This window comes from Papio anubis, chromosome 10, assembly GCF_008728515.1.
Source record: "Papio anubis isolate 15944 chromosome 10, Panubis1.0, whole genome shotgun sequence".
Classification (NCBI taxonomy): domain Eukaryota; kingdom Metazoa; phylum Chordata; class Mammalia; order Primates; family Cercopithecidae; genus Papio; species Papio anubis.
In genome coordinates this window covers 90,523,441-90,540,796 of record NC_044985.1, presented here as the reverse complement: position 1 = coordinate 90,540,796, position 17,356 = coordinate 90,523,441, and the positions used below count along the sequence as shown (strand labels likewise).

Here is a 17,356-nt window from a genome sequence, read left to right as displayed (position 1 = left end):
ACGTAACATTTAAATAAGATTGTTGGGCCTTGAGTACAAGAGGTTCCTCTAGGGGGCCTTTAAGGCAACTACAAGAGGATGAGTCAATGAGGCTACAAAAAGAAACAGGTTTGAGATCATGAGAGGTGGGCAGGAATTTACGTTGTGTTATTAAGTTTGAGCCTTAACTTACAGGAAATGAAAAGCCCTGCAATGCTTAATCAAAGGAGTGATGTGGTCAGATTAGCAACTGTGTGTCAGTGCTGTAGATACATGTGAGATATATGTGTCTGTTAAGGCCAAATCAAGGCATGGCAATGGGATGGAGAGGAGACATATGGAAGACATTCTTGAAGAAGGGATATAATTTGGTGACCAATTCCATGGGAGCTGTGAAGAAATGCCTTCCTTAGAATGTTATAGTACAATTTATTTATTTATTTTGAGACGGAGTCTCGCTCTGTTGCCCAGGCTGGAGTGCAGTGGCCGGATCTCAGCTCACTGTAAGCTCCGCCTCCCGGGTTTAGGCCATTCTCCTGCCTCAGCCTCCAGAGTAACTGGGACTACAGGCGCCCGCCAACTCGCCCGGCTAGTTTTTTTTTTTGTATTTTTTAGTAGCGACGGAGTTTCACCGTGTTAGCCAGGATGGTCTCGATCTCCTGACCTCGTGATCCGCCCGTCTCGGCCTCCTAAAGTGCTAGGATTACAGGCTTGAGCCACCGCGCCCGGCCTACAGTACAATTTATATAACCAGATTTCCTTCTATTTTCTTTGTTGCTTGATCATACATTTGGTACCAGGTTCAAAGTGTGGATGTGATTACTAGCTATCCATTCTTAAAACTCAGAAGGGAGACACTAAAAAAAAAAACAACCTATAATCGATCCTAAGGTAGGTTTTTTCTGATTTATAAGAAGCAAAAGAGTCCAATGAATCCAATGAAACTGAATCCTAATCAGGCATATATTTATCAATAATCAGAGATTTTGTTTTGTGCCACTGACTGCTTAAATTTTCAGTGAGCCTTTGGATCCATGCTAAAACTCTGATGATATCAGGCACACAGCCATTTAATCAGCAATGTAAGACGACACAGAAAAGGGGTTTAAAAGAACTGATTAAAGTATAAAGCTACGACATTCTATGTTAATGAAACTTTTAATACACATTTGACTTAAAGATGCATACAATGACTACTGAATCTCCATTCATAGGCAGCCAACAAGATATGAATGAGTTTATTAATTTCAAACAAAACTTCAGGTAGTGCAGTTAAAAAAATTACAAAGCACTTAAAAATGGAAATTAACAATGGAAGCAACAATGACTATAAAACATGATGGGATAACTTTAAAGAAAGGATTCAAGTATTGTTTGCAAAGTTCTTCAGACACTAGTCTTTGAAAAGTTTGTGCATTTCCCATCGTTGCATAGTAAAAAACAAAAACCACACACACCACTTGGTAAAACTCCACAGCTCTATGTGATTCATGTTTCATAACATGCACTTATGTGTACTGCTCAGTTATCTAGTAGGAGTAGCTCTAATGGGCTCATGCACTATCCCAGATGAGCAATGAAGTTAGCGCATGTCTCCTCATCCAGGTGTCATTAATTAACGCAGCAAAAGTAGAGCAGGTGAAATGGGAACTTGATCATCACTTAACACTAACTCTTGTTGGGTAACATTAAACAGTGATACACTTGTGCTTTGGGCTCAAATTAATAAAAAGGAATCTCCACACCACAAAAATTAGCAAATGAATGGCATGTGCAAAAGAAAATACAGCAAAGAGTTTGAAACTACATAACCTAATACCATCAAAAATAATTATAATCCATTTTTACGATTGATATGGTTGCATTATCTTTCATATTCATACACACATAGCTTAAAGCTTGTGTATTTTACATATACACAAATAATTTAACATTGGAGCATAGGTTCGATTACCTATGAAATTGCCAGTGTAACAAAAAGTTACACTGACATTTGCCATATGTACATAATATTTGGGGACCACTGTGGTCTGATTTAAAACATAACATCGCACATTTACAATGTTGTTTGTGAAATGCTTAAAAGTTAACAATAGAGATTTAAATTGTTTTGTAACCACCACGATTTTATTTCTGTTAAGTCACCATGGTGCCTCTGGAATCTCAGTGAAATGTGTATGGTGTACTTCCCAGCAGCTTAGTATCTACTAGAGAGTAGGAACCAGCAACAAGGAAACACTAAGCAATGCAGCAACAGGAAAAGATACCAAGTAATCTGAGTTTCCTCCAAGCTTCCTCCGAGCTGAAAGAGCCATTGCCACTAACTAGAGGGATGCTACCTGTGTCCTATGAAGCCAGGAGTAAGGCTGAGAGGCCTTGTAGATAGCCCTGTTATTACAATATAAATGTACAGCTAGTCCTAGAGAAAGCCCGCCTACCTGTGTAGCACCTATTACTCAGAAAGCAACAACATAGTAAGATGTTTGGTGATGGTCTATTGTAGAAAATAGAAATTACAGTTTCTGCTCTATGACTGTGGTACGTCCCCAATGATAGACACCTCGGGGGAAAAAAATCCACTGTGTTAAGCAGTGCATTCCAACTTTCCAAAATCAAAGTTGTAAGACTGATAACATGAATCTTGCTGAAAAGGGACCAAGAGCTAAATCTAGCAATGGATTTGGTGTCATAAAGAAGTGACGAGTAAAACTGCATGTCCTTTTCCTTAAAAAAAAAAAAAAGGGCATTAGAGAAGTAGGGGCTCTTTGGGACAGTCTTTTACTAAAGCCCATCTATAGATGGATGCTCACTGAAGTGATCACATACAGGTTTGTACATTAAAACAAAGCTGGGACCGAATTTCTTTAGCTTATTTATTTAACATGTGACAGAAGCTATCTTGACCATATTTAGAAGAAAAAAAATCAGTAAAAGTGAAGGAAACTCAGAGGGACTTGGAAAGCCCAGATTACATCTGCAAATCTGGCTAGAGGGAGAAGAAGAATGTGGATTTGTATATAGTAGAATCCCATTACAATCCAGTGCAATGGTCCACTGATCAGTAAAATGCCAGAGGTCAAACAAGGTTTCTTGAAAGCATGGCACAGCATAAAAGCCTACGTTAACAACGTGGATACAAAGGTAACTGCTCCTTCTATTCCCATTACCACTTTTCCAATAGGGTTCTACCATATATATTTTGAGGCAGGAAAATAAGCATGGATGAAATATTGACGCTAACAAATACAAATAAAATGGAAAGTTTAATTTTTTCCAAGCTTTTAACATTTAAATTTTTTTTTAATTTAAGGCTTTAAGTTTATCCTCCTTTCACATTAAAGACAGGGAAAGAAAATTGTCAACACCGAAAACCAAAATCATGAGCTTGGCACTTTTGTGATTAATTTGAAAGGGTGTCTACTTTCTTACATTATATACATAGGTTTATAATGACATCAAAAAATTTTTGAGACTTAGTACATATATTTCCACTTCCATAATTTTGTGTCTTTGATATGGGTTATTTTGTTGTTTGTGTCCCCCCCTTTTGTTTATTTTTGGTTTAATGCACACCAACTTTAAACTGCACTTGTTTTGTGCCCAAACTCCCTGCATCTGTGGCTACATCTGTCTTTTTAAGCAAGCCCAAGAGTTATTGTATAACATATTATGAGAGAAGGACAGAGACAGAGAAAGAGAGACAAGAAACAAAAAAGATGGGGAGCAAAAAATAAACTCAAGTTTACAGAGACCCTTTACAAGGAAAATATCTCAATACAGACAAGTGGAAATGATGTGTCAAAATCTCTTATTTCCATATTTACATTTATAAAAGAACTATACAATAGCATCATTGTTCAAATTCCAGCTCCCATTTCCAAAGGATGCTCAGTCCAGGAGAAAACACAATGGGGAAAGTGAATCAACAAGAGCAAGGTCCGTGGAGTTCTGCCCTGGTCTGGTCTCCAGTAGGGAGTGGGGATTATAGAGGGTGGGAGGTGGGGGGTAAGTAGTGGGGCTCCGAGAGGATGGGGTGTGGGGACGGGTTTAAGTGAAGAGGCCCAGGCAGCTTCTGTGTGTTCATCTGTCATCTTCACCTTAGGAATTCTGTTGCAGGTTTTGCTGAGAATTGGCTTGCTAGCTTGTTGTATATATGCCATGCAGTTTTTACCCTTTCAAAAATTAGATCTTCATGCCACTGGAGTTTGTCATCGGTAGTAAAGAAAAAAAAATCATGCCAAATCATTTAGAAGATATTAAGTGCCAGTAGGCTGAGGGAAAAAAAATCATTTACTATGTTTTTTAATGATTCCTTTATTGCACTTAATTTTTGTGTGTGTGTTGTTCCTTCGTCCATTAGGGGAAAAAAAGATTCTGGAACAGTTCTTTTTATAGCATGGTCTTTTGCCCCCTCCCCCTTTATTGACAGGTGGTGAAAGGGGTTCTTTGATATTATTTCCAAAAGAGACAGTTTTCTTTTACCCCATCCTTGTCACCCCAACTTTAGCTCCATAGTCATTACCACCCAAAGGTTTTGTTTGCAAACTTAATAGTTCCGGCAACACTGCTGCGAGTATGTCATACCCAGAATCCAACAGTGCAAGGTGGTGTCCATCCAGCGCAGCTGATTCAGATGGGGCCTTGCTGAGTAGGATCAAACCTTCTCTTCTTGACATTTCTTCCAGAGTGCGTCAAAAGAAGATGCAAGCAGAGGGGGAAAATCCACAATATTAATCAGATGATGATGAGAGAATGGTGATGATAATGACAATAATGCTAGTTCCAGAGCAAAGTAATTAACTCACATGGAGGCAGTCTCCGGAATAACTTGAAATTGAAAGATAGAACAGCTAACGTTTTTGAATGTCTTCACAACATACCCCCTAGAGTATGTCCTTTGATGAAGACCAAAAGAAACTTTGAGTTGTTCATTTTAAATCACAAGAAGACTCTGTGGCCCAATTTATCTTCTTTCAGAAATAATCACACTGCTAGTTCATTAGGTGAAAATTATTACAGGGAGGCCTCTTCCGGGAAGCGGCCTATTGGGAGAATTAAGAAAAATGGAAAGTCTCGTAGCTACTTCCCTTCAGGCTTATACCATTTCTACAGCAGTGGACTGGCCTTTGCCAAAGTGGCAAAAAAGCCTTGCTCTATTCAGTTATCTTGCTGCCTTGGGTGTGTGAGCTCTTACCCTACTATAGAACAAGCATTTTTCATATCTAGAAAGTTGGAAAACAGAGTGCACAGTAAGACGGTGCACTCAAAGGAGAGTGGACACAGGTTCAGGTTAGTTAAGCAAATGCAGAATTTAGCTTAGTTGAAAATTGGCAAGTTAAAATGCTTTGCTCACAATGTCCAGTCTCCTAAAAAGTGGCTCCTATGTTTAAAGAGAAAAGAAAGAACCAGCAAGACACTACAAGGCAACAATAAAAGTTGGTTGCAACCTCCCCATGGTCTGGCTTTATGTGGGGCATCAAGCAAGGGGCTCATGCATTTAGTCTGCATACTGGGCGGGTGCAACGCTGCTGCCACCGAGGCATCATGCAAAACTGGAGACTGAGGAGTCCCCAGAGCCCTCATTCCCCTGCCCACTGACTCAGGGCCAGCTTGGATACCCTTACAGGCCCTAAGTATCAAAGCCATTGTAATATATTCCTCCTCCCCAACAAGTAATTCAAAATAAAAACAAAACCAAAGCTCAAAATAAGTATAAAGGCATCCTGCAAAGTTCTTATTTTTCCCAAGATGGTCACTTTGATGCTTCTCTTTTGAAATATCAACATAAAAGTCTTTAAAGAAAACTTGTCTTTTCTTTTTAAAAGTTTACATTAAAACATCTTCATGAGTGACCTAAGTGTGTGACTCATTGGCCTAGCAGGCAACCATTGCAGCCAACACTATCTGCAACAATGCTGCTTATTTTTCTTCATCATTCCCACCCAGCCCTCTTTTAAGTCAACATTCTTGGAAGCGGGCACTGGTGATGCTGCCCAAGAAACCAGTGTGAGACCAAAAGGCAAGTATCCCATAACGCATCCTCCACCAAGTTAGTTTGCTGCAGACCACAGGGTCTCCATCTGCCACCTATGTTCATATCCCTGGAAGGCAGAGGTTTAAGGAGCCATACTCTGTGAGTCAGGGAGGAAAAACTGAGACTGCCTGACCTTGTGAAGTGACCCTGAAGGACAAGAGGCCCCAATCTTGTAAGCTATGTATTGTTAGAACTCAAGATAAATGTTAAAGTTTCCTCAGTAAATCCAAATGTAGAGGAAAGGGCAAACCAAACTAGCACTGTGCATGTAAATGACTATATTGCCCACATCTAAATTCCTTTACTCAAATTCGGGAATGACCCATAAGTAGCCATGTCCAAGGTCATAACAGCAATGCAGTCCACTTTTAAATAGAGATAGGACATTTCCATTTCATCCTGGCACACAGACAACCGCTGGTGTCCAAAAGCTTGTGCTCTTTTTAAAAGGTGGTTTTTGAAGCTCAGGTTGCACCTTTTTACAGAAATATTGCTCTATAGGATCACTGGGTTCCCAGGTCAGACCGAGAGGCCGAGCCATCCTGCAGACCTGTATCTTTCTGGATGAAAATGGACTCTGAACACCAATGGTGCATTCCAGGACTTTAGCTCTTCCACTGATGTCCCAGCAGGGGGAAGGTGAGCTCAGTTACAAGGGAAGCAACCCCACGATGAGGACAGAGATGAACACTCTGGAGGCAAGTGGGCTGTGAAGGTGCCTCACACATCAATTGTAAAACCACCATGGCCACTCTATGTTGAGAACGGTCTGAATTTTCTCTATGAAAAAAATATTCTTGCAGTTCAATTTTAATGTGAAAGTACAACTACTGTGGGCAGGTCCTTGCTATCTTTCTTCCATAACGGTTTCTTCTGAATACCCTCTGCTCACTAGGATTCTGAAGGTAATTAACTTTCTCATAACCTGTAAGGTATTTCTGGATCATTATAAAACACCAGCATAATCCATAAAGCTTACATTGTCACAGGTTTCATCAATTTTTACTACTTCTGAAATAATCTGGACTTTTGTCTACAATATACATTATACACATAAACATCTACACAAAATTAAAGCAAGACTCTTTGCGTAACAATAACCATTTCAAAGCTGTAAAGCCTTTAGATCTTCTTTCAAGGGCATATATTTATCCATGGTTAGCACATTCTTATCATTCTATGCTGAGTCACCCCCTGATGAAGTGCCCCTAGCCCAACCCCTCCTAGGCCACCATACACTGAGCTCACTTCCCTGGGGTGCTGGGGCAGGGAAATGCACTGATCTTCCTGGCCTGTCTGGCACCATGAAAGAGAAAGTGCCTAACCCAAGAGTCCCAGGCATTAAGGGAATTAGGCTTCTCATTTTGGACAGGGATATAATCATGGAATTCAAAAAAGCAGCAGTCTGGCTATCCTCCTCATGGAAAGACTAGCCAAATTTAATTCCATTTCCTAATCCTATAAAAATCAAAAGGCCCCCACAAAAAATGGTGTTTACTCTTTTGAGAAAATATAATTAGCAATATTAAGTTCCTTTCAAATTTTATCTGACTTGAATTCAGATAACTTTTTTTTTTTTTTTTTTTTTGAGACAGAGTTTTTCGCTCTTGTCACCCAGGCTGGAGTGCAATGGTGTGGTCTCGGCTCACTGCAACCTCCATCTCCCGGGTTCAAGGGATTCTGTCTCAGTCTCCCGAGTAGCTGGGATTACAAGTGTGCACCACCATGCCCGGTTACTTTTTGTATTTTAAGTAGAGACGGGGTTTCACCATGTTGGCCAGGCTGGTCTCGAACTCCTGTTATCAGGTGATCCGTTCACCTCGGCCCCCCAAAGTGCTGGGATTACAGGCATGAGCCACCGTGCCTGGCCTCAGATAACTCTTAACTTTGCTGGTAATAGTCTAGATATACCTCTCTAAATTCCATTTTGTGTGAGAACATAAATACCTTTTCTTTTTTTTTTTTTTTTTTGAGACGGAGTCTCGCTCTGTCGCCCAGGCTGGAGTGCAGTGGCGTGATCTCAGCTCACTGCAAGCTCCGCCTCCCGGGTTCACGCCATTCTCCCGCCTCAGCCTCCGAGTAGCTGGGACTACAGGCGCCCGCCACCACGCCCGGCTAGTTTTTTTTTTTTTTTGTATTTTTAGTAGAGACGGGGTTTCACCATGTTAGCCAGGATGGTCTCGATCTCCTGACCTCGTGATCCACCCGCCTCGGCCTCCCAAAGTGCTGGGATTACAGGCTTGAGCCACCGCGCCCGGCCATAAATACCTTTTCTTTAACATGTCCAATAAAATGGAACACAGGCCAGACAGAATCTCTTAAATCCAGAGTTAGGCTCAGCAAGAGCTTTTAACACAAATAACTTCTCAGAGAGAAGGAACCACGTATGATACTTACACAGAATTAACACTTTAATGTAAGGAGTAGCTATCCCAGGCCAGTACGGCCACTGTTGAAATCCACTTTGCCACTGAATCCCATGGACAGGGCAAGTAGTGGGAGAGTAAGATGTGGTGATGGGGTTCCACAGACTGAGGTGTTACAGTATCACTGGAAGAACTCTGTGTTCATCCTGTAGTCCTTTTGATTTCAATTTTCAACAAACCATGTTACTACTACCTTCATTTCTTTTCCTGCCTTCACCTAGAATTTCTCATTTCCTACCACCATCACCTACTAATGTGTGTATAAATGACTTTGCTCACATCTAAAACCCTACATTCAAATTTAGGGAATATCAGATAAATAGCAATGTCTAAGGCGCTGAAGGCAATCCTGTTCACTTTTAAATGGAGATATAAAATTCTCTTTTCATACACTTTTCACCTTTCCTAAGCTTTAGGGAAGATGCTACTAAAATGGTCCAGCTTTTTCTAATGTCCAGCAAAAGCAACAGCTCTAACAGTCGAATCAAGCAGTATTATTATTCATGCTGGGTAGGTATCATGAGTCTCCATGAGTCAACTAGGACAGAGGTTTGCAATCCTCTGCACCACAGCTCATAACTTTATTCTGTGTGTGTGGGTGATGGGGAAGAACAGGAGCACAGGGTGAATGAAAATAAATGCAGATACAGAAGTAGAGCAAATTGGTGTGCCACATGCCTATGTTGGTTTTTCACAGGATTTCATAGGGAAAATCCTAAGACCCTCAATACCTGGGACTCTACAGACTAATCATACCCTTAGTAACCTCATACTTCTAGAGTATGAAATTAAGCAAAGTTAGCCGGGCGCAGTGGCTTACGCCTGTAATGCCAGCACTTTGGGAGGCCGAGGCGGGCGGATCACCTGAGGTCGGGAGTTCCAGACCTGCCTGGCCAACATGGAGAAACCCCATCTCTACTAAAAATACAAAATTAGCTGGGTGTGGTGGCGCATGCCTGTAATCCTAGCTGCTCAGGAGGCTGCGGCAGGAGAATTGCCTGAACCCAGGAGGCAGAGGTTGCAGTGAACCGAGGTCACACCATTGCACTCCAGCCTGGGCAATAAAAGCAAAACTCCACCTCAAAAAAAGAAAAGAAAAGAAATTAAGTAAAGTTACTACCCATAATATTACACAGTATTTTTTAAAAATCAGAATATTTTTTAAAAATCTACCAAATAAAGCATTTAAAAATTCTTCAGGAAATCCACAACCTTGCTTGTGGAAATCTTGCTTGCATTAACCAAAGCTCTCTGACTCAACTACTCTACTAAAAGGAAGTATGTAATTTAAATCTGTATTATTTTCAGATTATAATAATCTTGATACATCTTTATTATCACTTCACACACATAAATGTGCACACATTCACACATGCACACATTTTCATGCTTTTTACCACCTATTTCGGAGGAAACAATGGTTTAAGGAAAGAACTTTAAAGAATGGCAGACAAGGTCATGGCTTAGAGCATAGCTGTATTTCTCATTTACACTTAGGCAGGTCACGTATAGTATGATACTTCTACATCTAAACTGCTCACTAGTACACCTATAGAAATGTGACATTAGGAAAACTTAATATTTTCCCTGAGCAGTTACTATATTTTCCTTTAATCAAAAAGTTGACACGCCCTCAAATTGTTCAGGTTACCTTACCAACTTTTCTTCTAGAAATAAAAACCTGGTATCAGGAGGCATTCCCAATAGCAATATTTAGAACAATCTTTTGTACAAACTATTTTCAACTTCTGATTCTAAAGGAATCTCTTATTAAACATTTACATTGGGCTCAAAGACTTTCAGTTCAAATAGCAAATAATTATACTTATGAACTGTCTCCAGACTAGTAATCTCCAGAACTGTCCAAGTGGTGGGAAAATCTAAACATTATCATTCAGCACCAAAAGCCTTTTATTACGAGGTAGAAGTGTTATTTAAAGCTGAACACAAACCACATAGCTACTACTAAAATCTAAAGCAAATTAAGATCCTCACGTAGCAACACCTAGGAGTAGCACATTCTCCAAATTTAAACTCCTAAAGTTACATGTTCTGGAATTATTCTTCATCGTTTTCTTTGCTTCAGGGCATGAAATACCTCACCCTATTGTGTGGCTTTCCACACAATTCTCCCTGAAAGTGATTATTAGAGTTATAGGGCACAGGAAGGGGCTTTGGCTTAGCTCTGCAGTACAGGTAGGTCCCTACACAGCAACAACCAGGGAACAGTCAACAACAGCTGTTTCTCATCTCACCAAGTGTTGATCCCCCACCTTTTGTTTTCTGCTCTTGTGATAATGAGATCTCTCTCTCTCTCAGATATAAATAATCTTTACAGGGCCTAATCCACTTATATACACAGTGATAAAGGCTTTTCCATTTTTCCCCAAAGAAACATGCAATTCAAGCTGTGAGCTAGGCCAGGCCACTGTTTTGAGGTCCTGCTACAGAATAGTGTGCTCTTCTCTCCAAACACTGCAATGATAAATTTGGCATTGCATGTGGCTAGATGGCAAAGACGTGTAATAGACTGTTTTCCAGGCCTTTGAAACCGGGATTTCTTAATGCCAAATGAGGCATAAGCCTGGGCATGATCCAAATTTATTTTTCTTGAGGCATACTTATGAAAAAGTTCAAGGAAGCACTATAAAATAAGAGTATGACAGTACTATAATGTTCAATGACTTTTGTAGCAGTGGAACACTAAGAAAAATTTTGCTTGAATTAGGTCCGCCCAAACGAAAATATATTTCTTACTAGATGCCACATGCATGACTTACTATGTGGGCAATATTTTATTAATACCAAAACAATAAATGTAAATATGAGTTGTCCATTTTATGTGTGTGTTTTTGAAAAGAAACTGATGCCAAAACTATTTCACTAAACAAGTTCAACTCTATAAATATACTAAGAGAAAAGATGTATAATTTTATAATACTATTTCAAGTTAAAGGCACTCAAAAACTGTAGGCTTACTCATTAAATCCTAATATGATAACAAATTAGCAGAAAATGTTGAATGTATTTAAATCATCTTTGGTTTCTTTAATCAGCTTCTAAAAATAACACTTTAGCTGGCTGAAACATATTGAATCCAAAATCCCAAATATAAAACATATAAAGTTTATAATTAAGGCAATCATTCAGATAGTTCAGGGCAAAATCTTTCTCTTTTGAGTAACCAGATGGAGGCAAAGTGGGTTTTGAATTTGGGTAATGGTCTTATTTCCCACTTAAATTTGTTTCTGTAAATCTGGCTCAAACTTAATTGATCACAGAAGGCATAGGAGGCCTTACCTACAAATCATAATCATCAAGCTACTATAGCATGAAAAGGTATAAAAAGCAATTATACAATGATTCTGGAGTGTAGAAATCCCAGCCTGGATAAATCACGTTTCAAAATTTTGATCACAATTAAAGTTTATTTGTGAATACCCAGTGTGCCTATTTAAACAATCTTAGTTCAGTAAGCAGTGTGCAATCCAAACTAAAAGGTCACTAAGAAAACACACCAGGCCTACCTATCAGGTCAATATTTAGTCCTTCATTAAAAATACTAAGTGTCACAAAGCCATATTTTTCAAATTCTGATTTAAAACCAATTCAGTTGGTTGAGGATTACACAAATACTTTTAAAATCTGTTTTTATTAAACTATAAAGCTTTTCAAATCACAAAGCCACATATACTATGTTACATACGAAAAATACATGTAATGATTGCGTGATTACTCAGGTGGTGAAAATTTCAAAATATCAGTAGACTACAAACAAGTTTTAAACAGATACAAGCAATTTACATCCACTTATTTCCAACTACATGGTTTCCTCGATGTCCTGTGTAGAAATGAATGTATCTCAGAGTGCCTGGTCTTATAAGCTGGACTGTCTTCTACTGAAGAACTTCTTCGTTCTCCTTAAAAATCAGTGTATATGAATTCCTTCTACATTTCCCACTTGCCTGAAAATGACAGTTAAGGGTCCGTGTTTCTTCACTTCTAACCCATTTCTGAATAAAAAGACTTACATTTTGCAGTTTGACTGATAGAACCTAAGCTCTTGTAGCAGGAACTCAAAACTTGGTTATGTAAGCAGAAAAGAGAAGTGCCAGAGCCACTGAGAAGAAGACATGCGGCATTGCTTACTTAAATCCCCAGCCTGTGCCCCCAAGGACAATAGCTGCTACCAGGATGGCACCAGCGATGGAGCCTATTATGAGATTGGTGGCACTAGGACCTGTGACAAAGGATCATGGGAAGAGAGTCATATGAACCAACCACTTTCGTTACCACAAGGGAAAGGCAGTTAAGCAGTTTCAGGAAGTAAATATCCTGTGTAAAAGACGGCTAAACATTTAAAATTGCCTTTATTTACTTAGCTTAATTGCACTGTAGATGCCATGGTGAGCGTTAGTTGGATTTACATGCCTTTAAATCTAAAGTTTCTGTACCACTGATAATTCAGTTCCATTAAATTCACCTTTCACAGAATTGGAAGCAAATAGGCCCCACTTACTGTCTTTACACATCCTTCTTCTCTTCCCTTTTCCAAGTATCATGTATCAAATAAGTAAAAGCACATAGAGAACACCATTGCATTCAGATTAGCTCCATCTGACTGACAAATGGGGGCATGGAGGAAAGGAAACACATTCTGCTACAATGCCCTTCCAAAAAGCACCTAAAAGTGGTCGGAATGCTAACTTTTTAATTCCCCACTTGGAGACAGTTAAAATTTAGCAGTCAGAAGGAAGTCATCACTACAGATCTGACTTTTGAAGCCTTGCTCTCAAAGATACACTTCTTCACAGTCCTTACAGTGGTAAAGACCAAAATGGGGTTCCAAAGGCAAGATACAAGGAAGCATAAATCTCATTTGGGTAACTTTGGGGAAATGGTAAAAAGATTCCTTAGATTCAACTGAGAATAGCTTTAAAGTTCCCACTGTTATTAACAGAACTTTGAGGCTTAGAGATATAAAAAAGCAGAGAGCCAAAGGACAGTAAGAAAGAAAAGACAAGGTGGCATTTCTATCAATTGCTAAGGGTAAGAGCTAATCCATATTCTAGTAACTCCTGTCCACTCACTCACTCCTCTCCTTAAGCTCAGCATTTTAAAATCTAAGCAACTTTAAACCTAGTATAATAATTACTTTAAATATCCCATCCTTCAGGATGCTAATATGCAGGTACAATGTCCCCTAACAACAAAATACTTTCAGTCCTATCTATCCCTGCTCCAAGAATCACAAAGCCAATGTTGCCAGTTTCTCTAAAATCCCTGAGTTTTGTGTATACATTCATTTCTGTGTAAAAAATTCTCTTTTCTGCTCACATCAGTGCCCTCAACTGTGTACATAAATGGATGTCATTTTTGGTGGCACTCAAATTGCATATGCATAACGTGTTTTTACTCAGAGACCACCCAGGGCTTGGTGGGCAGGTAGAGAACAGCTGCAATACAGTCTCAGGGGTGCAGGTCTCTTCAGGCTCCTGGGCTTGTGACATGCTCTTAAGACTAACCAATGACCATCTAGAGAACGAATCCCAGTTGCCTTTAGAGATACATCAATAATAATAATAATGAGAGCCATAAAAATAGTTTAGCTACTGTATTGTGCACTTACTATGTGCCGAACACAGTTCTGAGCACTTGACATATAGTATCTCATTTGATCTTCACAAAAATCATATGAGGTAGGAACTATGACTATCCTTGTTTAATGGATGAGGAAACAGAGGCTTCCAGAAGTTAGTGAGTGATAGTGGCAAGATGTGAACACAGATTTGTTTGACTCTAAAACATATCCTATAAGTCAAGGATCAGCAAACTAGAGCCTACAGACCAAATCTAGCCCCACTGTCTGTTTTTGCAAAAACGTTTTATCAGAACCCAGCCATGCGCATTCATTTACATATTGTTTATGGCCGCTTTCATGCTAAGACAGCATTGTTGAGAAGTTGTGACAGACAACCCTGTAGGCTGAAAGCTAAAACTATTTACCATCTGGCCCTTTACACAAAGTTTGCTAACTTCTGTTTTAATGAAACTTTATTCCATTTACATGTATTTCCTCCCCACGTTTCAACAGAGAATCAAATTTCAAAACAAACATTAAAAAATATATAACCATGTACATACTCTATGCTTTGGATATGATTTGCACTTAGTTAGCTTCAGAAAACATAGGTTAGGATTAGAATCAATACATAACTCATGAAAAATGATTCCTGACTTATAAACTAAGGAGTAGAAATTAAAAAAACAAAAACAAAAAACTGCCCATGGAATTCTTAGTGACTGAATGAACATTACTCTGTCAGTTAAACTAAGAAATGTTAAGACAATCTATATTGTACTACATTATTTTTTTAAAAAACTATATTTACTCCTTGAGCAATTATGGTAAAACTTGGAATTTGAAGGGAAAAAAATCAGTAAGCTAAAAGACAACTAGTGCTCATAAACTAGGAATAACAAATCTATCTTTAGAAAAAATATATATACACTTACACAGACTTACCTGTCACAATTAGAAATAGTCACAAACGAACAAAACTGGAAATGACTGATGAAAACAAATGCTGATAACAAGGACTATATGTTACAAGAAAGGCCTCTTTGATTTTACCTATCTCTAAGACTTAAAGGAAGGATTATTAAATTCATCCTTTCTATTAGTACATTTAAGGACACCAAAGTTACAGCCAATGTATAATGTTAAAAAATGCATTTGGGATGATTTTCAGAAAACTACCATTTGTCAAGGAGGAATTTCACATAAATGCATGCATGGAGCTGGCCCTGAAAGAGGAATGTTTCTTCTGTATATAACCCAGTCAACAGATCCAAGGGGAAATTTTACAGGACAAAGTTCTTGTCTCTAAATATTTTTATCCCTGTTATGGTCTTTGTTTTCTAACACACAAGGAGAAACAAAATCTCTTTTCTAGTATTTCTAGCTTCCCCTGTGCTAACCAGCTTCATAGTCCATAGTGATAAGTTGTGAGTTGGAAGATCAAAGTCTGGTCAAAGTCCCTGAATCCAGGAGAAAGAAGGCTCATGTCATCTTCAACACAAGGTGTGAACTATGAACCTGCTTCCCTCTTAATGCTATTTTGGTGCCTGGGTCTCCCAATTCCAGTACGTAAGAGGAGCACCCATTTGTTTTAACCAATAGAACTAAAGAAAAACTTGTCTGATATTCACAATAAGCCCATGATTTGGGGTGGCTGAGTAAAAGATATCTAGTGATTCCTGAAGATACTAATAATTCATTCCTGGGCCACTTTGAAGTGTCACCACCACCAGAGTAGATAGAAAAGACTGTGTAAAGGGTTATGTCTGCCATTCTTAAATATTCTTTTTCTAATTAGAGAGAGAAGAAAAAAATCATAATAATATTTTAATCTACAGATTAGCAATCTTAGGAAGCAGTGTCCCATGGAGAACTGACAGCTATTCTGAGGATGTGGATCAAGTACAGAGCACCCTAAATCAAAGCATCAGGAGAACTGTATTTCTGTGACAGCTTAATGGGCAAGTGGCACACAATATATTTATTTACACCCTGGCTACTTTTAAGACCAACCCACCAGGTGATTTGCAGCTGTTCACTTATGGTTATACAGGTTTGGATTAAATATTTTTTCATTCTTAATGCTCCTTGCTTCCAAATATTTATGTAGACTTCAATTTTGAATTATTAACCTATTTTACAGGAAAAATAGGAAGGCAGTATGCTAAATACCTCCTTTTTAAAAAGTTAAGCTGCAGCCTCCTATGTCATTCTAAATACATGAAGAAAACATTAGTAGTTATCATTTTTATCACCTTTAAAAGGTGCTATAACTGTTGATAATTTCTAGTTATATATATAAGTTTATTTGACTGGCACAGATTAACTTTATTACAAGAATCCTAAGAAAACACACACATAAAAGTATCTTTGCCAATAAATGGTTAAAAAAAAAGTCTGTATTTTAAAATTACTTTTACAAAGTGGAGGAGCAATGGTGGGACTCTTGCCTTAATTGTGAAGATATCGGAAGCACACCCAGTGTTATGTTATGCCCCACATTGTTCCAGACAGGAGAAGGTTCTACAGGACAAAAGAAAACCACAGGACACAAGCAGTATCCAAGTCACACCACAAGGTGCACTACCACAGGAAACACGGTCAACAGGACGAGACATGGGGTCAGGTACAGGCATCGCCTCACACACCAGGCACCACACAGAAACACTCTGAAACTGGCAAGGATGCTTACTCTATTCCCCACCCTGTGCCTCCAAAAATCACCCCCAGGGCCAGAATGGTGCCCGCCACGGCCCCTATTAGCCTGCTTGTGGCCATATTCACTGTGTGGAGGGAAAACGGAGATTTTTTAACAAAGGAAATTACACACTAATTTCACTAACATACAAAATAATCTATTCAGGACATGCTTTGAAAGTTGGCTAAATATTGAATTTTTTTTGCTATAAGATTTGAAATTAAGATCTACATACACATTGAAGATATTTGAGGATAACTGTGAATTTACCTTCAAACTCCGACATCCTAATTTTAAAAAACATAATTATCTTATACATATTTATAAACACACAAATAATTCAATCTGTTATAGTTTCTACCAGATGTGAGGTAAAATTAAAAAGTAATTTAAATTGCATAACAGCAAATCTGTATTTTAATTACAAAAGTAATAAGCCAGTGGTAATTGTTTATAAAATTCTCAAACTGTAAAATATGCCTAAGAAGCTACATCTTTTCAAAATTCAGAATATATCATTCAGTTTTGTGAAGATCCTTAGAAATTCAAGACCGAATAGCTTTAAAAGTAAATACATGTTTACCCGGGAAGTTATTGAAAAGTATATTTCAAATAAGTCTGCAATGTTTGGATTTCTG

The 17,356-nt window shown here is 38.6% G+C and overlaps 1 protein-coding gene across 3 annotated transcripts in view; it reads right to left on the bottom strand.

Annotated features, from left to right (window-relative positions):
- Nucleotides 1–1,121: 1,121 nt before the first annotated feature.
- Nucleotides 1,122–17,356, bottom strand: part of ADAM23 (ADAM metallopeptidase domain 23) — a 173,064-nt gene continuing 156,829 nt past the window's right edge. Inside the window, exons 25-26 of one of the 3 annotated variants that reach the window (XM_003907860.4) lie at nucleotides 12,589–12,679; nucleotides 1,122–4,657 (exon numbers count right to left, since the gene is read on the bottom strand). In XM_003907860.4, the coding sequence (XP_003907909.1) occupies nucleotides 4,609–4,657; nucleotides 12,589–12,679 (140 nt within the window). In that variant the 3' untranslated portion in view covers nucleotides 1,122–4,608. Of the gene's footprint in view, nucleotides 4,658–12,588; nucleotides 12,680–16,712; nucleotides 16,804–17,356 lie in introns of all 3 variants that reach the window. The other 2 variants (XM_009182880.3, XM_009182879.3) reach the window with 2 other exon arrangements.